The following is a 24,364-nucleotide window of genomic DNA, read 5'->3' on the forward strand; positions in this document are numbered from 1 at the left end:
GAGGCTGGTGAGGAGGCCACGATGACTACGCACCCCAGCCAGCTCAGCCAGTTGGCCTATCTACAGCTCCGAACGGAGGCTGCTAGTAATCATACTTGTGCTCAATCACACCTGGGTCCTATCAAGCCCTGCCCCAGTGGAAAGTGAAGAGATATCAAGCTATGGCTTCAGGCTTGTAAAGAAGACAGGCCTTACCTGTCAGACCTCAGTTTCCCCTCTGCAATCAGGATGACTGACATACAGCCCCCAGCAGAGTTGGTGAGACCCTGACCCTCACCTTATTAAAATCCTGCCCTCTCCCGAGGTCCATTTGGGTCCTCCCACTCAACCTGAGCCTTCTGGGCATCACAGAGCACTTGCACCCTTTCCATCAGGCCCAGAAGAACAGTGTCATCACTAGCTGTTGCTCAGGGCAGGAGTGAGGCCTAGGCCAGCACCCCAGCCTACAGAGACCCTGCCGTCAACTCAGAGGTGGTAGCTGTGGACAGTGAAGGCTGGGGGGCCAGAAATGGGAAGCCTAAGGATACCTGATGCCTGCTGTGACCCAGCAGAGCCCAAGGCTTGAGCAATGTGACCTGGGGAGAGTGGCACGTGTGCTGACAGGCACACTGGGCATTTGAGGTCACAGTTCTGAGACAAAACTTCTTTCCAGCTGCCCACACCTGGCTGGTGACACTGAAGCCCCTGGCACACCAGAATATGAGACCTCTCCTCCCCAAGATGGTGCGGGTCACCTAGGCTCTGCCAGTGGGTGCCCTGGGCTGTAGGCAGGTGCTACCCACTGGGGATGGTCCCCTCTAGGGAGGCTCAGTTATTTAAGGTCAGAGAACTTTGAGGCCACCTGCAACTCCCCAGACACCAAACTCACTCCTCCCACAAGCCCCTCTCCTAGCTCCCCTTCTGGGGCCTACTCTCCTCTGGGAAGCCATCATCAGGTGGCCCAGATTAAGGTCCCCTCCAAAGCTAAGAAGCCCTAATAGAGGCTCTGTCCCATGTCAGACATGCAAGTGAATGGCTGGGCCTGGAAGGAGCTGTTAGTGCAGTATCACATGTTTTCACCATGAAATTGAGCTGAATCATCTCAAAACCACACGACTGGTGATGGCATACTTCAGTGGGATGTCTCTCACTCAGGGCCTTTCCACTGAACATGAGGCAGCTGCCCTCACTCTGGCCACCCACTCTCTGAACGGCCTCTCGAACCCCATCTGCCCCTGGAGTCCTCTCAATGAGAAAGCCTCCTGTGACCCCTGGTTCCATCTGTGGCAACTGCCCACAAGCATCCCCAGAAGCTATCTGCACCACCACGGGCACCCATCCCATTGTACCCATATATCTCCCTCCCTCCTGGCACTGGCCCAGAGCTCACACTGGTCATGTGTGCTGGCTGAAGGCTGGCTGGGGTCTACAAAAGCACTGGATACTGTCTCTCCTCATGGGAGGACAGAGGAAGCCTTGCCCAGCTTCTGCCTGAACATCCTAAGTGACAAGGAACTCACCTGCAGGAGCCTGCCCACCATCCTGGGGCAGCTCCAAAGGCAACTAAGAGACTCTGAAAGCTGGAGCGAAGATTAACCTCTGTGCAGGTCCCAACCTCCGCCCTAGCTGGGCCAGCTTTGTCTGTGGACAGCAGTGGCATTGCTCCTGCAAGCCTCTACATCCATGATGGGGTATCTAGCTGATGCTCCCTTTTCTGGACATGTCTAGGGTATCTCTTTCCCAGAAGGTAACAGAGCCAGGGGATTCAGGCTCTAGCTGCTCGGGATGTGTATGGTTCCCTCAGCCTTCCCCCAATTCTTCTTTCAAATGCCCTTCGCCTCAGCCAAACAGCCATCTCCTCAGGGAAGCCAGTGGTGAGTCCTCAGGGTCGGGGAAGGTCCCCTGGACGGGAAGGCTTCTCTATCGAAGGCTTCACCCCTTTCTGCAACACTCCTTACTCCTGGTGTGACTCAGGGTGGAGGAGGTTAAGAAGGTGGAAAGGAGGAGGAAGAGGAGGTGGAGGAGCAGCCAGGGAGGCAGGAGTTAAATCAAAGAGACAAAAAAAAAAAAAAAAAAATCAAAGAGACACCGCGAGAGGAAGGAGACTGCTGGAAGGAGATAAGGCGGATGTGGCTCCTAATTAAGCCTGGAGACCTTGGCCACATGAAGGTCAGCGGTGATCTTAGCCAGGGCCTTGTGGTGGAATGATAGGATGGCTGGAAGCAGGCTTGAGGCTCAGGATGGAGGAGGTGAGAGAACAGAGAGTGAATGTAAAAATTTAGGCTACACGAGATGGGATTTTAATGGTGTGAGAGATCTGAGCTTGTTTTAGATGCTGTTGGGAAGAATTTGGAAGTGAAGAGGTAGGCCGTCTACCCAGAGAGAAGGCTGGAGGCAGGAGACAGATGGTGTTTAAGATGGGGAGGTGGTCGCCCCACCTTGAGGGAAGCTTGGGGAGCTACAGGGTGCTGAGTGGGGAGAGCAAGCAGCCAGCTGGGCAGGGACAGGCCAGGCCAGCTGAACTGGTGAGCGTGCCTGTCTGGCAGCAGGGAAAATCCACCAACACTGGCTTCCCCGGCTCCACTCCCAGCAGCGGAGGTGGGGGCGGTTGCCTGCAGGCTGGAGGCTGCTGGGCTTCCTCCAGGGCTGGGGAGCTGCCAGCTGGGCGGGACCATGAGCTGGGCAGCCAAGAGAGCTGCGGATGTTGGCAGAAGAGCGCTCGAATGATGGATCAGGGAACCTCAGCTGGGGAGCGAGGACAACCAAGACAGAAGGGGTGGCGGGGAAGGAAGCGAGGTCCAGACCCTGCTGAGTCCGGAACCCATGTCCCACAAGGGACTGAGAGTGGGCTGGAGGGCCCGAAGGCCATGGGTAGAGAGGGGGTGCCTGACTCAGCGGTTTCAGGGGTGGAGCGGTTCCAGGTGGTGACATGGTCTTGGGCAGCCATCGCGGGGGTGGCTGAAATGGAGACCAGAGGAGTGGGTCACTGGAGATGACGAGGTCATGGAGCAAGCAGCCACAGGCTCAGAGGGGCTGACACGTGGCTGCTGAGTCCTTCCTGGGAAAGAGCAGGAGTGAGGGGATGGGACACTGTGAGCCACAATCACCTATGGATGGAAGGGGTGGGGAAGTGACGGTCCGCCCCAGGACAGCGCTTGGCCGCTTTAAGCATGCTTGGTGCCTGCAGCCAACCTCCAGCAAAGAGCTGGCAGCCGTGAGGCCTCAGTCATGCTCAGAGTCGTCTCCAGTTTCATGGCCTGGCAGGCTGAGATCAAGTCTCTGAGGGCACCAAGATAGGCCAGGCGGCACAGGCAGGGGGCCAAGCCGGCAGCAAGATGGATGACATCTGCCCTCCGACCGCTGGCAGGAGGTCAGCCTCCTCTGGCCGGCCTAGCTGGCAAGGCCAGAACTTCACCAGGAAGCTGAGGGAGCCCTGTGCAAACAAGGCGAAGGCTGGGCTCTGGTAATAAACGCACTGCTTCCTGGTATGTCCTTCGGCCCTGGCCTTGGGGTGAAGGCCACACAGGCCCAGGCTAGGGGTTGATTGACAGACAGGCACTGCAATATAAGCCCCAATGCAGCAGCATGAGATCCACCCCTTCTCTGGCCTCCTGCCCAGTAGGACCATGTTGGCTGTACACTGACAGAGGCAAGGGCAGTGTGATCACAGACCCAGCCAGGACAGTAGGGCGGCCCCCAGGAAGGAGGCTGGAGGCTAGGAGAGAGTCTGAGCCCTTCGGGTGTCCCAGGCTGTGACCCCTACCCCAGGACAAGGCCCTTTCGGCTACAGCCCCTACTTGAATAATCTCGAGTAAACGGCTGCTCCTGGCTGGGGGTGGGCAGCAGGCTTCCAGCCCTGTTCCTGCATGTGTAGGTGTGGCAGGCGTGCAGATCCACGGGTCTGGGGGCGCCACCATCAGGGAATGGTTAAAGCTAGACAGTACACAAGAGAGTACCTGAAAGGCTTCCCACAACACAAGCGTACACTCCAATGATGAGGAGTGCGCTCCTGGACGCCAGCCACCCATGCCTCTGTCCACCACCTGCACTGGGCAACCACCTGGCACGGGCCATCTCTTTGTCCACCAGGCCCTGGCTCCTGGGCCATCCTGGCAGAGGGGCCTCTCTACCTCCCTGTTCCCACAGGCGTGCCTGGCAAGCAGAGGCTGCCTCATCCACGTGCCTCCCTAGCCTGGAGGACCCAGGGTCCTTTCTTGTCAGCTTCTCCAGGAGCTTCGTGGATGTAGGCCTGCACCCAAGGGTTAGAGCACAGGAAATCTTGGCAGCCAGGAGACATCATGACAGGGGCCTGGGCCAGAACTCAGAAAGGCGGCCAGGTGCTCAGCACCCTCCCCACCCTGCCCCCTGCTCCGTGAAACCCAGGGCCATGGGCAGAGACAACAGAGGAGCCACAGCCCAAACAGGGTCATAGGGCCTTCATGGTCCTTCCTCAAAACCTGACTCTTCAGAGCTCTGCCCGTTCCCTGACCCCATCCTGGGGGGTGGGAGGTGGGACCTGTGAATGTTCAAGGTGAATGACAAAAAGGCCTCCTGTCACCCCTCGTCTCCATGACACCAGGGGTACAGGGAAAGCAGCTTCACCCAGCACGACCACATGGGACACTTGTGCCACCCGACTACCAGAGAGCAGGAAGTGGCTGGTGACCCATTTTATAGGTGATGGCCTGGGCCCAGGGCTACTGAACGACCAGCCTGGCCACTCAACCTGGGAGGACCCTGCAGGCAAAGGAGGAAAGGCACTATAGAGAATGCTCACGTAATGAAGTCCAGGAAGCTGGCGAGCGGCTCATACGCATGGTTCCTCATGTGACGGAACTCCACCACCATCTTCTCCTTGAGCCGGTCATCAATGACGGACACTGTCAGTGGCGAAGCCTCATTGGCCAGGAAGTTGCCATAGTCAGTGCTCTGCAGGTGCAGCTTCAGGTCTGAAACCCAAGGGTGGAGGGTGAGAGCTGGCCATGCTGAGCCTCCCCAGGATCCTAAGTCCTCGTCCCCACCCCAAGTCTGGGCCCCAGCCCCTCCCCTGCTGTTGTGTCCTGCTGCTACCCTGAGCTCCCATCCCCACCTCCGCCTCCCTGTTGGCTCAGAGCCTACTCCAGGGCAGTCAGGCCAAGGCCCTGAGATGCTCCAGACCCTTGGGCCCTGAGCCAGTACAATGGGGCCCAGAGTCGAAGCACAAGTGGAAGCATTGTTTCTCCCAACGACAAGGAGGCCTGGGAAACCCCAACCCAAGATGCCATTCACAACCTGCAGCCTTTGAGGCTCTCCTGCCTGGTGGGCTCCAGGGGACCTAATTTAGAAGAATAAGACACGGGCCCTACCCTCCAAAGTCCCAGAGAAGCAAGCCAACATACCCTGTGGCAGAAATGATGCATATGAAATTAAGGACATGCCCCATGCCGCGGGTAAAGTTGAGAGGGAACCAAGGCAGGGCAGAGGATAAGGGAGCACTCCAGGCTGGGCCAGGTAAAACGCAGACAGGAAAATGCAAAGGAAGCAGCTGCAGGATGGCATGAGCAAGGAGTGGCCTAGAGGGCAAATGAGGGGTGTGAGCAGGAGGCGAGCTGGGAAGACAGACTGGCCGTGCCCGAGAGCAGCTGGAGGCAGGTAGCCAAGCCCACAGCTCTCCTGAGCTCTTCTGAACAGAGGTGAGGGAACAGGCACAGAGGTGAGAAGACAGAGCAGAAGGGCCCTGGGGAAGCAGACAGGTGAGTCCCGGGGGATTGTGGCAACAACCAGTCTCCCAGCTTCTGCTCGTGCCTCCCACACCTCAGTCTCTTCTCCATCCCACAGCCAGAGTGCTCTTACAACACCAGGCAGAACCCCCCACCGCATCTGCACACCCTGACCTCAGGGTCTCTCCCTGTCCCCCTGCTAGAAAGTGATGAGCTCTCCTCCAATGCCCCTCTCCAGAAGCCACTCCTGCAGCCCTACCACTCTATTCTTTCACTTGGAATGTTTTCTTTGTTATCACCACTTTTCTTTGTTATCACATCCCATCCGGCATGGGGCACACAAACCACGATCGCAGGAAGTCTGGGTCACTGCAGTATCCTAGAGCCAAGAACCGAGGCTATTCTGGTGCATTTTCCTGTTCAGTAAATTACTGTGGAACAAACGGAAGACTGGGAAGAGCACTGGTGAAGACAGCAGGAGGGTTTGCTCCTGAACTCGCATATGCAGGACACTGCGGTGGCCACGGCAGCACCAAGGACAGTGGCTGTGTGGGCACGTGCAGGCGAGTGTGGATTAAGGCTCGGCAGCAGAGGCTGGCTTCTGCACGCCTTCTGTCCGCTGAGGAGGCTGCCCAGAGGGATAAGAGGAAGGGCTGCACCTGGGAACACTTCCACAAGTGCCCCGGCCATGGGTCCGGGGGCCTATAGGGCCGTGCTATCCTGGGACGCTGAGAGAGGAGGGGCAAGTGGGACACATCATCACTCCACAGACTGAGGGGACCCCTCGGTGCCCCTCCTCCTGCACCCCATCGGGAGAAGAATGCTCCCGGCCCGCAGTCAGGTGTATCAGAGAAGAGATGGAAGAATGCCTCCAAGGGAGGTGTGGAGGGAAGGAGGGAGCGGTGCTCGCCACTGTGGTGGACTCGACACCTGCGTCTCTCGGTGGCCCCTGGGTGGCACGCAGCACTCTGTTCCTTTGCGGTTCCTGGGCGTGCAGTGAACTTTAACCTCGTGAGGCCAGCAGGGAGCCTTCCTCTGCTGCTTTTACCACTGCTCTACTATTCACACCTTTTTCCCATGCCACCCAGAAGAGGGACAGAAATGCAGACAAGTCAGGGCAGGGAGAAGCCATCAGTCCCTGCTCTGCCCCAAGGACCCCACACCCCTCCGTCCTTGCCCCAGGCCATCTGCCTTGGCTCCACTCTTCCTGCTCCTCACTAGTCTGGCCAAGGCCCACCTATGCCTGAAAAAGGCACGGGTGAGAAGATGCTTCGCTCAGTAACACTCAACTTGTTGAGCATTAAACATCTGACTGTTACAGAAAAACTCTTAACTGAGGGGTTTCACTGTATTAGCAAAAACCTGTATTTCTATCTCTAGTAATAGATTTTATATGCTACATTTCAATATGATTGGCTCTGGATAAGTGCAGAACTTTTTTTTTAAAGAAACACGGTTTACTTGCACAAAATTGGTTGGTTTTAAGAGCCTGTTAATGCTTGCAAAGTGGTTTTGGTTGTTGTGAAACAAATGGTGAGTATGAACTGGTCCCTCTGAAATGAACTCTACTTATCAAGTCATATGTCACATGCCCTGCTTTTATATACTTTTATCTATCAGTAAATACTGTGATACTTGAAAAAACCAGCAGGCAGGGATTTCTGGCCCAAACACAGCAGGTGTTCCAATCCCCACTTGGGGAAGCCACAGCGTGGACAGCGGCTGGAAGCCCAGTCCGGCATATGGTGTTCTGGGTCAGACGGTCTGGCACGGCAGCTGGCGGCTCAAACCTGTCCATTTATCCATGTTTATCCATCCAGCCACCACAGCCAGCAAAGTCCTTCTCGGGCGGTGAGCCTCCTGCCTCTCCAGGTCCCAGCCGGGACTTGGAAGTCAGACCAGATGCACAGGGCACTGTTCTCTGGGACATTGAGTTTGGGTGCTGCACCCCAGCCCAGTCTCCTGATTCCTACCCTCCACAGCACCCAGGGACTAGGCCTCCCACCCACACCCACCCTGCCCCCGGCATCCCTGCTGCTGGAAGGCTTCCCCACGTGCTGCGCTGCCCCTCCACAAGAGCCACGCAAGGTCTCTAGTAGCCTGAAACCTCTCTGCTCCAGCCTCACCTCTTCGGGGCTGCTCTGCCTCGGCAGGCCCACTCCACAGCTCCCCCACCAAGCACCCTCTCCTCTCCAGCTCCCACCAACTCCATTTAATGACTGGCACTGATCAGGTGGGAGGCAGTACCCCAACCCAAAGTGGGAAACAAGACCCTGCCTGGAAACGGATGGGGCCCTGCTGAGTACTCAGCCCCAGGCCAGTAGCAACCTGTGTGCTGGATCTCCCAGCCATGCCCATTTATTTCACTGTTTCGGAAAAAGGCAATCAGAGGGAACATGACAGGTGTCCAGAATCCCACAGTCAAGTATAGTGGGGCAGGGGACTGGGATCAGGCCTGCTGGGTTCTCTCCACCCTCAACTCCAGTCTCCATTCCTCCCCCAACCCTTACATTTTTTACCCTTCTACCATGGCCCTTGGCCCAGATGGGCCTTTCGGATATGGACCTAGCTGCTCAGGCAGACCTTTGTTCCAGAAGAGCTGGGAGCCCCCAACCCTTACATTTTTGACCCTTCTGCAACCCACTCCAGTACTCTTGCCTGGAAAATTCCATGGACGGAGCAGCCTGGTAAGCTACAGTCCATGGAATCACAAAGAGTCACACAAGACTGAGAAACTTCACTTCCCATTGGGAAGTGGCCCACGATGGGCCTTTCGGATATGGACCCAGTCACTCAGGCAGACTCTTGTTCCAGAAGAGCTGGCAGGTGAGAGGAGCCAGGGCACGCCCCTGCAGAACCTCGGAGGCCACCTGGACACTCACTGCCCACCTGACAGAGGCCCTGCACTGGCATGACTCAAGAACAACCCCTCTGACATCACCTGTGGTGCTGGTCGTTCCCAGAGAAGACAGTACATGTAAGAGGGCCAAGCTGACGGGTGGGTTCTCCTCTGCACGTCCCCCGCCCCTGGGGCTTCCCATGGTCGTTAAAGCAAACATCCTTGTGCCTTGGCTGCTGCGTTCTGCTGACACTGCATCTAGGGACTTGGCTGCTGGAAAGCAGACGGCCGGGTGGTTTCTGCTGGCTTTTGTCAGATGAGAGCAAACCCGGGAGATTCTACTGAGACTGCTGCCCAAGGCCTGAGGAATCTTCCTTACCAGGAAACTCATGTTTAAAAGCCCCCAGTGACGCTGTCAAAGGGCCACTCCAGACCACTTCCCCTGGCCAAGCCCCACTTTTCCCTGTGACCCAGGGTGAGGGGACAGCCCACCAGCCAAGGTGGCGACTTGGAGGCTGGCAGGCTAGCTGATCTTTCGGCTTGGACCACACAGGGCTCTTGAACCAGCTCTGACCCTGCTGGAGAAAGCTGGCACCCAGGCCTAGTGGCTGGCAGCCCCAAGCCCTTTACTCAGTCCTCAGGGCTGAGACAAGCCCATTAGAAACCATCCCCCTCAGCCCTCCAGCTTCCTGCTTTCTCTGAGGGATGTGGAGGAGGTGTGACCGGGGGGTGGGATCAGAGCACAGGAGGAGAGGCCTGGAACTTGTTAAGAGCTCCATGGGAGACTCGGCCACCCAGCCCTGGCCCGGCCCCCGAGGGCAGACAAGGACGCCAGGGGCTCTGGGAAGGCTGGGGCTAACTCTGCTCTGCGCCCTGAGCTCCACAGCCCCTGAGAGGTGACAGGCCCTGAGAGCCCCAGACATGCCTGGGCTGAGGCTGGAGCAGTGTTCTGGTTAGCACAGACTCGGGGGACCACTCTGGTCTACCCACAAGCCCAGCTGTCTACCCCAAATCCTCCCATCCGTGGCCCAGAACCAGGAATGTCCGGCCAGCTTGGGATCTTTCACAGCAAAAGACTTCCTCAGAGGCTGAGTTCTCATGTCCAAGAAGATGCTGCTGCTGCTGCTGCTGTCAGGAAGTTCTCTCTGAAGTCTGACTTGAAGCCCTCCTGAGAAGGCTGATCAGCTCGGTTTCCCAGTGCCTCCAGTTTCCCCTGAGGGTCTGGGACTTGCTTCTCAGGACCCCTCAAACCCACCCAAGACCCCCCAGACCTCCTCTGCTTCCCGGTGTTGCTGTTCCGATGTTCTGTGATTGTTCTTCCAACTCTGCCTCCTAGGGCCACCGAGGCCTCCTCACTGCTGCAGGGCTCTCTTGCTGGCCTCCTGTTCCACACCTTTGCTCCCTGTTCCCAAGCCCACTCTCCACACCATCACCCAAGGGCAGTCTTCCAACTCCAACATGTCGCTGTCACCTCTGCTAGCAGCCCCCGTGGCCCCCGAGTCTGACCTCCTCCCCTAGCCGGTGAGGCCCCACAGCTCCGGCCCAGCACTGCCTCCGCCTCCAGTGCTGTTCTCCAGTGAGGGTGACCCGCCTGTGAGCTCCGCTCCAAGGAAGTGCTCCCGGGAAGTGCACAGGGTACCCGAGGGAAGCCCTGAAGTCCGGGAAACAGGGCCGCTTCCTCAGGCCCAGAGGGAAAGGCTGGGCTGCCCTCCCTCCTCCACAGGGCTCCCACCCTCCCTGAGGTTGCCTGTGTCAAAGACCACTGTCCTTACTCCAGTAGGATCAGCCAAGCTCTCAGAAGGCGCCCGGGCGGGCTGTAGCCCAACACCCACCTGGTGTGGCGGTTCCTTCCAGGGCCCTGCCAGAGTTCTGGAGGGCCCACAGCCGCCACCTGTCCCTCCACTTCCTGCCTATTCCAACCCAGGTCCTCCAGGCCAGGACCCCTCAGAGCAGAGCCCTGGCTCCAGCTAGCACCTCTGATTACCACTCTCACCCTGATTAGCAGAAGAGCGTGGGGACCCCTAGCCTGTCCAATGCTCTCTTCTCTCTGAAGGACCAAGTATGGGCTTGGCAGCCAGCTCCAGCCAGGCCTTGAGAGGTGGCAGCTGGGCAGCCCTGCCTCCCACCCGCTTCCTGAAATCTTTCCTAGATCCTGCCAGCCCTGAAAGTCATTTTTTGGCCTCACCAGGGCTTCCAGGCGTGGGGCAGTACATGGTGTCTCCAGTCCCTAATCTCTGCAGCTTCTCCCCACGGGCCTGAGAGAGGCAGGAAGGGAGGGTCTTGGCCCAGGCCAGTGGTTGGTCTCAGGCTGCCCCAGGGGCCCAGCAGGCACAGAGGCGGCCCTGGCACAGTCCGCAAGGCGGGGCAGCCCCCGACTCTCGACTCACCCATGGCCTCATGGCCCATGAAGGGGCCCTGCTGGCCAGCTGGCCACGGCTGAGTGTGAGAGGACAGTGTGTTCCCAGACTTCACTTCTGCTTTTCCAGAGGTCACTCAACGATGCTCTCCTGGGGAGCTCAGGGGTTTTCAGGAATTGAGGCCCGCTGAGTGAAACCAGATGTACAAATACACTCCCTAGAGCCCAGTGTGCCCATCCTGCCACTCCCTGCGAGAGCGGCGGAGCCCTGGAGCTTGTTCCACCACTTCCCTGGGCCCAGGTGAAGCGGCTGTTTTGAAGGAACTGGCTCTGGGCTCTTCCTCCAGTGCTCGTTTGGCCCTATGAGCTCACTAATGCTGCAACTTCCAGGAGCTCAAAGCAGCGAAACTCAGACAGTGGGACAGATGGCCAGGCTGGTGGCTCAACAGAGCTATAACTCCCCCTCAGCAAATGGACTGTGTTTGGGTCTCCTCTCCAGGCTCTGGGTGTCGGGGGAGAGGGGGGAACCTCTCTTCGCATCAGCTCCAAAGCAGATGTATGCACTGGCTGGCTGGCTGTGCAGGGTCAGAGTACCACATCTGGAACTCCCAGTGTGGGAGCCACAGCACACAAACCATTAACCCTGGGTTTACCTGCAGCACAGACTAAGCATCCTCTCACCCCCAGGCTCTGCCAGGGCCCATCACAGGTTCCCTGCCAACCTCATGTAAGTGACCAGCCCTGCATTCCAACTCTTCCTATCAAAGGCCAGCTTTTCCCCTTCCTACCTCAGATGTCAACTGGCATTCCCTATCCAGAGCCTTGGCATTGCTCCCACCCCAAACTGAGGTGCCCATGGCCTCTTGCTGGCCCAGGAAAAGGTCCATAGACAACTACAGCCCCACTTCGCCAGGTCACTGGTCTCAGGACATAGTTCCTTAGGTACCTTAGTGGGACGATGGGGAGAGACCCTAGGCTTTCGGGCCACAGTGACTTGAGTTTAAATCTTGCCCCGCAGCTTGACCCTGAGCAGCTGGTAGAATCTCTGGACCCAGGCTCCTGGCTGTCACCTGGTGAAAGGTCCTGCAGTGCCAGCTTCCCAGGGTAGCCACAGAAATGGTGGCCCAGAAATGGTGTTGCCCAGAGAAAACCAAGCCCTGCACAGCAGTCTCTCCCCTTCTCTGCTGGTGAAGGTTCTCACCCAGGGCTCCCAAGCTGACAGGCCTGGCCCCAATCAGGTGGTCTGTGTTCTGACTCTGGGCCATTGCTCAAGCTGTCCCCCTTGGCATTCCACAGGGTACCCCTGCCTTTCCCATGGCCCTGACCTTTCCTGGGGGCTCTGGTGTGTCCTCTCCCCGGGGGTCCTTGGGTAACGCGGGCATGCACGCACACAGGTCACACTCTGCTCTCTCCTGGGGAAGGACGAACAGAGTGGGCTCAAAATCTGGGACTCCGGTGCCTAAGCCCACATCCCACCTCATCTATGAGCAGGATCACACAGAGCTTTGGGCAGCCCAGCCCCAGGCACCTGGACAGAGGCTAGGACCCAGGTATGCACCCCCGACAATATGGTGAGCTACTGCCCTGCTGCCCTCAGGAGCTGGTGCAGCCAAGGACAGCTCTTGCTCCATGGGAAGCCCCTGGGCCGGCGTGCCAGCAGTCTTGGGAAGAACCTGGAGACTACTGCTGGCACGGTCACATGCAAGTTACTGGGTTTCAGCTCGCATGAGGCAAAGACCCTGCAGGAAAAGGACAGCGAGTTCTCCTTCCCAGGTCCCTAGACTAGCATTTTGTCTCACCCTTGGAGGCCTTTCAGTGAGGTGCGGCATTCCCAGAGGGGGGATGGGACTGAGCTGTAGCCAGGGCCCAGCTGACATTGGGGTTGGTGACACCACCCACCTGCATATCAGATACGGGGATCTGATAAGCAGGAGTGTCACTCCCTGGTCTAGGAGGCAGCAGGATGTCTGAGGTTCACCACCCTTCTCCCTGCTCCGAGACAGGTGGCAGGTGCTGGCAGAGCACATTTAATTACCCTCATGCTCTCAGGAACACCTTGTTCCTGTGGCTGGGAGAATGAAAGCATCACTCACAACCCATGAGGAAGTCAACCCATCTGATAGTCAGGAGGGTGCCAGGCGGGCGACAGTCCCACGTGCCAAAGGGAGGGGCAGAACTGGTTAAGGCTGCACCCAGGGCAAGTTCCAAGAAGCTCTCCGCTGACCGAGTGGAGATCCGCCTGGACAGCCCCTCACCAGGACATCCCCACCCAGGGCTCACCAGAACTGGATGTCCCAGGAGACCCAGGGCTTGGAGGGCGGCTTCCCCTGTTGCCCTCCCCTGAGACTTAGCCAGCCCGCCTCACCCTGGGAGGCAGGGCCCACACCTCTGCTGCTGCCTGTACTTTGACCCTGAGCAGGCTCTTTCTTTTCCAGGCTCACCACCTCAGTTACAGAGCCTGCAGGCTGGAGTGGACCTGGGGCTTCTTGGCAAGAGCTTCTTTGCACTTTCCCAAAGATGTAAGTCTGCCTGGGTGTTGAATGAGAAGAGGGATGGATGTCCAGTGTGGCTAGGTGCCAGGCAGCCCAGGAAAAGGCCAGCTGTGGCAGGGAGCTTCTCAAAAGCTGGCTTGTGTCCTGACAGGCTCCTGGGTCCGCTGGTCCACACCACCTGAGCAATCCTCTCTGCCCTTAGTGCTTGGCTTCTGTTCTACATGCATTGTCCTCTAGAAGAAGGACCCAAAGAAAAATTGGAGCTCACTTCAACTAGGGAAAAGCAGTTTTAAGACCCCCAGGGGCTGCTGTTCCCAGTAAAATTTAAGCCAAGTCAGGCTGGATCCTGGAGGGGCATCTTGCCAGCTCCACAGTACTTAAGAGTCCAAGCTATGGAAATACTCACGGTGCTGAGACCTAGGGCCTGTGGATGGGCTTAGAGGATCAGGCCTTATCTGGGGCTGTCTCAGCATGAAGTCTCATTCCCTGAAGCTCACAGAAACAAGACCAAGCAACCTGGGCCAGAAGCAGAGTTGACCCACTCCATACCCACACCCAGCTGAGTCAAGAGGCCTGGGCCAGGCAGGAAGTGGCAGGAAGTAGCATCCACGCTGGTCCTGTCCTGCATCACAGACTCCTCACACACCCTGCTCTAGGGGCTGACAGGACACACGCAGGAGAAACAGTAAGACACCAGACTGAGCCTGATCAGTACTCAGGCCCTGGGAGAGAGGCAATTGCCCTCTCAGGGAATCTCATAGCAGAAGTTAGGTTCAAATGATGGCAGTCAGTGGAAGAGCGGGGGTGACAGGGAGGCATGGAGCCTGGGCCAGGCCTGAGGGATAACACTCCAGGACTCTCACTTTCCCTAAGCTTTGCCACATGGCATCTGGCTTAGAGGTTAAAGTATTGAGGGTGGGGAGAAATGAGTGAGCTACAACCCATGACCAGCAGCCTTGGGCCCTGTGTGTCAGGTCATGGGTCATAGCTCACCTGTATTCCTCAACTCCCAAACCTTAATTTCCACACTGGATACCGTGTGGCAAGACACCTGGGGAGATGGAAAGCACCCCAGAATCAGGGTCTCTTTCACCTGACCACCCCTTCCCAAGTTGGAGGCTGGGCACCAAGAGGCACAGTACAGGTAGTCTTCAGTGAATAAGTGAAGGAAACTATCAAAAAATCTAGAGAGATGGGACTGGAGGAGCCAAGATAGATGTCAGGAGGCCATAAGCAAGGCCTTGAGCCTCACCTGGTCCCAGTTTCCCTGGGAAGCTACGAGGGTTGGATAAGGTTACTTGCAGGGGCCCAGTCAGCTCTGATATTCTACTCTGATCAAGCCTGGATCTCACTGACTCTCTGCAACTCCAGTCCCTGAGGGCCATGCAGGAGCTCAGGGTGAGCCCAGTGGCCTGGCTACCCTGAAACAGCCCTTTCAGAGCTCACAACAGGTGCAGGGAAGGCCTCGGGCTGTGGAGCAGCAGCAAACAGGAGAGGCCAAGCTGAAGCAGCAAAGATACCACAGACGACTCCTTGGAGGGGGAAGCCCCATCCATCAGCCAAACACAAAGCCTCAGCTGAAGTCAAAGCCTAAAAACCATTGCCTGAGCGGCCAAAGCGGGGGATAAGCTGTGGCCCAGGGCCAGGCCAGGGTTGGCCAGGAAAGTGGGGCCTGGTCCTCAGTGGAGGCTGTTCCTCCACACATCCCTTTACCTTTCTTAAGTCTGCCCCCCAACCAGGACCACCCACACTCACATGGTAGTGGGGTTGGGGTGGTGGTGGGCAGTCGCACCCTAGGCCCTGGACCTGCAGGGTGAGCTACACGGTGCTGGGTGCAGATAGGCAGAGCAGGCACCAGGCCCAGCACACGTGGCCCTTCAGGGCCTTGATTTTCCTCTCTTTAAAAGAGGAGGAAGGCCATTATTCCCATGCAGAGTAGTTTTTTTTTTTTTTTTTTAATCATCTAGGAGTGGGTGTTGGCTGAGGCAGAAGCCAGGGAGGCCAATGGAAAGACTACTCCAAATTGGGGTACAAGGTGGAGAGTTGTCAATTACCTGATAACCTGACTGTGTGTACCTATACCCTATAGAGCCTGGGGTGCCTGATTTGGTCTCTCCCAGAGTCACCCTACACACATGTCCCTGTGTATACCCCAGGCACCCCTACATGCCCCCCCAAAGTGCTGAAGAAAGCTGGGAGGAGAGGAATCTGTCTTGAGGATGAATTTTCCATCTCCTGGAAGGACGAGAGTAGAAGAACCAGAGTGGAGGCCACCCAGGGAAGGATGGTGCTTCTGGGAGCCTGGGGAGCACGGCCTTGACTCCTGGCAAGCTTAAGCTCCTACCTGGTGCCCCCAAGACCCTTGATTCATAGCTGGCACACTGCACTGAAGCTGCTGCTCCAACTCTGAGGACTTCCAGTGTGACCCAGGTGGAGGTAAATGAAGACAACTTGGAGATCAAGCCTGCAGCAGTCTGCACTGGGCACTATGGTGGACAGCATCCCAGGAGAATTCACTGGCCTTCCTCTTCCTCACTCAGGAAGCAGGGGCACAGGGAGGTGAGGGTGGGAAGAGATGGACAGACAGGAGACACTGAGCCACAAGCCCTATATAACCTGGGAAGGCTGACTGGAAACTTGGGTGAGGGAAGCAGGGCCCAGGGCAGAGTCCCAAGGGGACAGCGGCTTAAGGCAGATGCTGCACAGAGAAGCAGAGGAGATGCGACAGTGGGTCCAGCCACACCCTCTTCCCCGGCCCTCAGACAGCTGAATGGTCCTGGTGCACCCCCTTGTGGCCAAAGGGAGGATGGCACTGTCAACAGTCCAGAGCTCGGCTCTGGCTCCCTGTGATTGTAACAGCCTTGGACTCCAGGTACGTATTTCCCCAGGGGTTAAATGGGGGAAAAGGCTGCAGGCACCTGCAGAGCCAAATGGAACAAGAAAAGGACTGGGGTGGACATAAGTCAACAAAGCCAGAATGGAGACAAAGGGAGCCTGAATCTGGTCATGAGGGACTGGTCTGTCCTGCATCAGTGCAATAAGTGACCTTCTAAGGTGTAAGAGTGAACACGGTGCAGAGGAAGCCTGGGCATGTTCAGCCCTCTACACTCTTGGCCTCCAGTTCCCCAAGACCCTCCCAAGGCTCCATATCCCTTAATTCAGCTCTCTGCTCCCTGTCTCTGCTGCTGCTAAGTCGCTTCAGTCATGTCCAACTCTTGTGCAACCCCATAGACGGCAGCCCACCAGGCTCCCCCATCCCTGGGATTCTCCAGGCAAGAACACTGGAGTGGGTTGCCATTTCCTTCTCCAAATCATGAAAGTGAAAGTACAGTCGCTCAGTCATGTCCGACTCTGAGCGATCCCATGGACTGCAGCCTACCAGGCTCCTCCGCCCATGGGATTTTCCAGGCAAGAGTACTGGAGTGGGGTGCCATTGCCTTTTCCAGCTCCTTGTCTTTAATGCCTAATAATATATCCTTTTTTTTAAAGTGCTTAATAACACAAAAGCAGAACAATCTACAACATGATGCACTCCTCCCCCATACCTCACATCCCAGCCCCCTGCCAAAACCCAAAAAGAGTGATTTCTCATCCAATCACACAAATACCTACTGAGCATTCACACTGGTGGGCACTGTGCTGTTGAGAACTAACAACATGCAAGTGATTCGTTTCATTTTACAGATGAGCAAACCAGCTTCAAGGCATTAAATCACAATGGACAGCGTCACATGGTTGGCCAGAAAGGGAGCCACAGTCTCCTGCTGCCTGGCCTCACACACAACTTAAGAAAGGTCCTGGTGACCCAGAGAGGCCAGTGATTTACAAGAGAGACCATTACATCATGTGCTCACACCTCTTCATTCTTGATGTCAACCCTCCTAACAAACTGAAGCATGTCTGAAAGCTGAGCCCAAAGCACAAGAACAGCTACAAGTAGGAAAAGATGTCTAGTGTGCTGTAGTCGACACTGCTGACCACATGGGGCCAGGGACAAACCACTGGAGGCAGACCTGGGCCCTCAGAGACTGTGGCTTGGTCCCATTTCATTTAACATCTAATGGCCCTAATTCAAGAGAAGCTCTGCTATGTTCAGTGTAGGCTGCTATGAAAGCAGGAAAGCAAGACTAATACATTCCAGAAAGGGGTTATGCAAGATGTTTAAAATCTGGATCTTTCCTTCTCTGCCATCCAGAAACCCTGGTCACCCTGGAAGTCTCATCTTTAAGGGTCCTGAATGGCTGACATTTGCCTGTGCTGAGGTCACTTCAAAAGGCCCTGTGGTTCAGACACTGGCTCCACCTCAGAAACCAAGCCCAAGAAATCAGTGAGAAAACTGAGGGACAAGAGTGTTATTACCCACCAGAGCAAGTTCTGACATGAACTCCCAGGGCAGGGCTTCTGAAACAAGGGTTATCAGTTCCTGTGTGGACTGTCCTGACCATAAACAGCTTCCCAGATAAAATCAAGCTACAGTATACACCAGTGCAAGGTGTAATCAGTGAAGAGAAAAAAAGAAGTGTATGGGGGGTTGGGGGAAGGCAACAAAGGGAAAAGAGAAAAATGGACAGGTGAGAGGTGAGCTGAATATGGACGGGGCTCTGGGACTCTGTTCTGAGTGACATGAGGGCCTGGGCCTCATGCATCCCTTGGACTCTTGAGTCTTCTGGTGTAAAGAGAAGGGAAGGGGGTTGATGGGGGCTCCCTAAGAGTCAGACCAGCACTACAACGCTGTGAACAAAAATCTGGAAGAATGCCCTAGCGTCACCAGCAGGGGTCTCGGCTTGGATGGCTGATGGGTTAAGTGCGTTCTCTTTGCTCACCTATATGTTCGAATTTCTCTTATTTTAGATATCTTCAGCAGATATTTTAAACGATAAAACGTTTGTTCAATACAACACATTTGAACGATGGAAGAGTACTTAAAATTAAAGACTGACATATTTCCCCTCCCAGTCCCTCCAACCCTTCCTCTGCAGAGGCTGCCACTCCAGGTTGGTTGTCTACGCTTCCAAACACATTTTCATGTGCACATTACCTGGTGTTCTACTAAAATGAGACTATATTACACACAACACTCTGCAACTTCTCACTTAACAAGATATTTCTAAATCAATCTTCATGGAACATCACATTTTTGAGCACCTGAATAGTATTCCACTGTGAGCACAGACCATGGTTTATTTAACCATTCCCCTGTCCACAGCAATCCCTCTGGTTCGAACAGGTTGCAGTTAGTTACCTCCAAGGCTGGTGCAGACACCTCTGTGCATGCCATCCTGTGCTCACCTATGGGATGCGACCCTGTAGGTGGGTGTGCAGGGTCACAAAGTACCTGCACGTGCAGTATTTAAACAAGGCAGTAAAAGCTTGTTCCCCAAGGACCTATACCAAGTTATCCTTCCAACTCCACTTTTGGAATTTAAAAAAAAAAATTATGTTTAGGACTTCCCCGGCAGTCCAATGGTTAAGAACCCATGCTGGTATGATCATCCCTCGTATAATCTCTGGTCGGCAGGAGAAACTGAGATCCCACGTGCCACGAGGCACAGCCAAAAATAAGTAAGTAAAAAATTATGTTTAGTTAAAAAGAAGATCAAAAAAGAAAAACAGAAGGGACTTCCGTGGCAGTCCAGTGGTTGAGACTCTCGGCTTCCACCTTGGGAGGCACGGGTTCGATCCCTGGTCAGGGAACTAGGATCCCACTAGTCGCGTAGCGAGGCCAAAATTAATTAATTAACTTTTTTTTTTTAAGACACCTACATTAAAAAAAAAAAAAAGTAAGAAAAGAAAGAAACCACCCTGCCCAGTCATGCAGGAAGGAGGCATGGCAGGGGTGTGAAGGGGAACCCCTGGCTGTGGCTCTCTGTGCTCTGCTCGCCAAATTAGGCTCCACGCCAAGTATACTCCTCAGGGCAAGCTTGTGTCCCCTTGGCCTGCTGTGAAGGCTGCTCCCCAGCCTCCTGGCAGGACTTGTGGGCAGGATGAGGCTTCTAAGGGAGTTTGCCCTGGTGGCAGGCCAACAGATGGCGCAGGCTGAGCTGCTGCCGGCCAGCATGCTGATGACTTCCAGACTGGAATCATCAGTGCTGCTTCCCTGGAGCTCCAGATCCACACAGCCACCTCCCTCAGGCACGCAGACTGAGTGCTTCTGCGATGGAGCACCTCCTCCACCACCTGTCCATGCCCCAGACCTTCTCCCCTCCTGCTGGGGCCCGTCTCAGAAGCAGTTCCAGCACCCACCCAGACATCTGAGGTCAAAATCCTGATCTCTAACCCCTCTCACCTCTATACCTAAAGCAAACTGGCCCAATCTTGCGGGTCTCATTCCCTAAGCTGGTCTCTGACCCAGTTCTTCTTCTGCCCATGTGCCACTCCTGCCCCAGTTCAGCCCCATTCTCTCACCTGGAGAGCTAGGATAGCATATCCTCTAGCCTGGCTCCTCCTAAACCAAACCTCCAGAGCCCCGTATCCCGTTTCTAATCGCATCACACCACCAATTCTCACCCCCTTCACAGTCCTTCCCTCCTTCATGTACTGAGGGATCAAGTCCAAGCTGGCTCATGGCAGCAAGACCTCCCTCCTGCCCACCCCTGGCCTCCGCCCCTGCTCTGGGGCCTCATCCTCTTGCAGCAGCACTGGGAGAGGAACAGTCTAGTCGCCACCACGGATTTGTGCCAGCTCATCAGTCTTTGGGCATGGGGGGAAGGGGTCTCTTCACACAGCAACATCACTGGCCAGGGCAGCTGGGACAACACAGGCCATCAAACACTGAGGGGAAAACTTCAGGTGCGTGTGGGGGGCCCTCACAACTCAGGAGACTCGAAGTAGCTGTGGCTTTGGTCCATGTGCTAACCCTCTCCGTGTGTACACCCTTCCCCTGAGGGGCCCCCCTCCCAGAGCTGCTCTGTCGTGCTTGTGATCATCGGGTTGCCAGAACTGTGTCCTCTCTCCCTCTGGATCACATCTGGCTCTGAGGAGTTCTGGGCTGAGCTAAGTTTGTCTTGCTGTCTAAGCCATGGTCACCCAATTTCATCAAACCAATATATTCTCCTCTGACAAACAAAATGGAACATACAAAATGTTTCCAGGCAAGAAAATAAACAGAAACTCTTGAGCAAGACATTTCCCACACACTGACCCTGACCTAAGTGAAGGATCTCCCTCTTGCTCTCTCTATTACAACTTTCATCCCTCCTAAGCCACTTCCCAAGGCACCCGAAGCCTTTGATGAACCAGCCCGAGGCAACTATCCACCCTCAGCCCTGCGTACCCCTGACACGTGCTCTATTCTCTTCCTGGTTCCCAATTTCTCCTGATCTTCTACGCGGTTTGATGTTTCTGAAACTACAAAGGCCTTCTTCCCACCTCCCCAACCTGGCTACTTTTTTGTGTGACAGTTTTACTGAGATATAGTTTATATGCCATACAATTTTCCCATTTAAAATGTACAATTCAATGGCTTTTAGTATATTCAGAGTTGCACAACCATCACAATTAATTTTACAACATTTTCATTGCCCCAAAAAGAAGCCCTATAAGCTGTTACTCCTCACATGCTCCCACTGTCCCAAAGTATGCTTCATGCCTACTGGACATTTAGCACTATCTTTTTTAAAAGTCTCTACTGAATTTGTTATAATATTGCTTCTTTTGTTTATGTTCTGTTGTTTTGGGCCATGAGCCATGTGGGATCTTAAACTTCCTGACCAGGGATCAAACCCACACCCCATGCATTGGAAGGTGAAGTCTTAACAACTGGACTGCCAGGGAAACCCTCAATTCTGTTTTGATCTCTGCCAGTCTGTCCATTAGGTGCATGGGCTCCCCCAGGCAAGGCCTGTGTGATATGTTTTCATTGCCCACTCGGGGCCCAGCATGGCACCCGCCTCCCAGGAGTGACGAGAAGGAATGACCATAGTGGGAGCAGCTGGCTTCCCTGACTGCTCACTCAGCACCAGGCCCTGTACTTCACACCGCTAACATCTCAGAGCGATTCTATTAATGCTCTCATTGTGCAGCTGAGGATAAACCACTTGCCCAGGGTCACAAAGCCAGTAAGAGGCTGAGCTGAGATTCCTCAGTGAGCCGAGTTCATCTGTGAGCTCCGCTCTGTCCATCCACTGTCTCTGTCCATCGACTCTGTGCCTGGTCGTCAGTTTCCAGCCCCGCTCTTCTCTGTTCTCATCAAGGTCACCGATGACCTCTGAACAGCAAACCAAATAGAGAGCTGTCTGACTTTATTTCAATATCCAGGACACCGCTGTCAGTCACCACCCCTTCCTTTCTCTCCTACCCACCTCTCAGGGGATGCCTTTGGCCTTTCTGGCAGGACCATCTTTTGCCCCATTCTTGCTTAATGGAAGCTCTTCCTGGGGGAGGGTCTCACCATCTAGGGTGTCTACTCTTCTGACTCAATTCTCTCCTGGGGTCAGTGGCCACACTTCTACACTGATTCCCCAAGCTCACACCTGAGCAGCAAAAATAGCCTCCACCTCTTCACTCAAATGGCTCACAGATCCCTCATTCCCATCTTCTTGCTCTTTCTCCAAACTGTTCCTTCCACATTCCTCTGTCATTTCACCTGCCACCTACATAGGTGCCTAAGCCAGGGTGGAGACATCAGCCTTGACTCTTCATTCCTCCTCAGACTCCTTATCCAACCCTCATATCCTATTAATTCCTCTTCCTGTAAATTCCCCCCCAATGCTAGCTGCCAATGCCTGAAGACATCTTCTCTGCCCCGGGTTACTTCTAAGACCCTGCAGACTGTTCTTCCCACCTCCAGTGTGGCCCCAATCCCTTGGAAACACACGTTTCAGACTGCAGGTACATTCTACAGTACAAAGTAAGTAGTCTTACCCTCCCATTTCCTGTGTTCAGGACAAAGCCCTTCCTGCAGTTTTTGCAGTTCTTCAAAGTTAATCTCTTGGGACTTCCCTGGTGGCCAGTGGCTAAGACTCCACGCTTCCACTGCAGGGGGTGTGGGTTCAGTCCCTTGTCAGGAAACTAAGATCCTGCATGCCACAAGGCACAGCCAAAATTCTTTAAAAAGCAGCAACAACAAAGATAAACTCTTTCCAGCCACATTTCTGGCCACATCACAATTAGTGCTGAATACCTAACTGTGCCACTAATAACTCATTAGTGCCACTCCTGGAGACACCATCTATGTTTGCATCTGCAGTTTGATGTGGCCAAGACCAGCCTGGAGTCTCACTTTCCTCTTCCTATAGAAGACTGCCTCTTGTGAAATAATGTTGAAATGCAGAAGAAAATGCTGTAATGAACAGAAGGCAAGTGACTCACGACAGAGAGGGAAAAAGTGCTCTGGAAGACAACCAGCAAATCAAGCATGTGAGCTCTTCAACCATGATCCCTGAGCATCTAATTCACTGGCTGAGGAAAACCATCCTTGGGACCACCGAGCTCACATGGAAGCTGAGAATATCACAGAGGTCCTCCTCCTAAATGTTAATATATTTCTTTACAACAGGAAGGAGATGAGCTGAATGGTCCAAGTGTCAGGGAGAGCCCCCATTCCAAATTAGGAACTCACATCTGGTACCCATCAGCTGAGTTACAGCTGCATAATCCAGCAAGTCACATGCTTTTTCAGTATTTTCCAAGTTTCTGAGTAAGAGGAGAGCTAATTCATTGCAAAATCCTGGAAATAATGACCAACTCAGCAACAATGAGAAACCCCTGGACTCAGATTATGGTCCCTAAATATCTTTCTTCCTATAAAAAGAAACAGGTTGCCTAAGAGAAATGATGACTCTAGGTCTGGATCAAAAAATGTACAAGATAACATTAGAATATACTGTCATCTCAGCAATAAAGAAGATTACAGGGTTATGTCAAAAAACTTATACAATAGGCAGCATATTGTATCATCTCCCATTTGGCCAAAGGACAATTTGAGCATCGATAAAGTTGAGAGATTGAAGCACAACAAATATATTAAAAGCCTAAGTGTGTTATGATACTAAACAAACAAAAAGAAGAGTAAACAAACCTCATTAGTCATCTTTGGAGGATGTTGGAAAACCAACTCATTATTTTGGAAGCTAGACCAACCTAGATAGCATATTCAAAAGCAGAGACATTACTTTGCCAACAAACGTTCGTCTAGTCAAGGCTATGGTTTTTCCTGTGGTCATGTATGGATGTGAGAGTTGGACTGTGAAGAAGGCTGAGCACCAAAGAATTGATGCCTTTGAACTGTGGTGTTGGAGAAGACTCTTGAGAGTCCCTTGGACTGCAAGGAGATCCATCCAGTCCATTCTGAAGGAGATCAGCCCCGGGATTTCTTTGGAGGGAATGATGCTGAGGCTGAAACTCCAGTACTTTGGCAACCTCATGCGAAGAGCTGACTCATTGGAAAAGACTCTGATGCTGGGAGGGATTGGGGGCAAGAGGAGAAGGGGACGACAGAGGATGAGATGGCTGGATGGCATCACTGACTCTATGGACGTGAGTCTGAGTGAACTCAGGGAGTTTGTGATGGACAGGGAGGCCTGGCATGCTGCGATTCATGGGGTCGCAAAGAGTCGGACACGACTGAGTGACTGAACTGAACTAACTGAACTGAAATAAGGGAAAGAATCAAGTATTTATCTTGCCTCTCCTATACAGATGGTATGTCAAGGTAATCAAGTACTAGATTCAAAGTACTACAGGGTTCAAAGTACTAGAACTTTCCAGCTTTAGAAGGAATTCTGCTAGCAATTCCAGAAGGAAAGATAAAATTAAAATATCACCATTTTGCAAACCCTAATGAAATCACGGTTCTAGGCAATAAACATCAATGATTCCTTTGTCATAAAAAGAGAAACAACTAAACAGAAACAGCTCTCAATAGAAGCACAAACATTACCTATTAAATATTGCTTTTAACAAATAACCAGATTCTAATTAAGTTTCTTGATCTAACTACCAATTAACAAGGGGCACGTTAAACTATACAGCAGAGAGAAAACCAGCAAAACTGAGATGA

General features: G+C 54.2%; 1 protein-coding gene across 2 annotated transcripts in view; it reads right to left on the reverse strand.

Moving 5' to 3' along the window:
• The window catches only part of ATP6V0D1 (ATPase H+ transporting V0 subunit d1), a 39,186-nt gene that overhangs the window by 9,360 nt on the left and 5,462 nt on the right, over nucleotides 1-24,364 (reverse strand). For both annotated transcript variants that reach the window (XM_086351313.1, XM_086351312.1), the window contains exon 2: nucleotides 4,757-4,928. In XM_086351313.1, the coding sequence (XP_086207439.1) occupies nucleotides 4,757-4,928 (172 nt within the window). The remainder of the gene's footprint in view (nucleotides 1-4,756; nucleotides 4,929-24,364) is intronic.

The sequence above is a fragment of the Bos grunniens genome, chromosome 18 (genome assembly GCF_055505025.1).
Source record: "Bos grunniens cultivar Pamir isolate PY7600 chromosome 18, Bosgru_T2T1.0, whole genome shotgun sequence".
NCBI classification, from domain to species: Eukaryota; Metazoa; Chordata; class Mammalia; order Artiodactyla; family Bovidae; genus Bos; species Bos grunniens.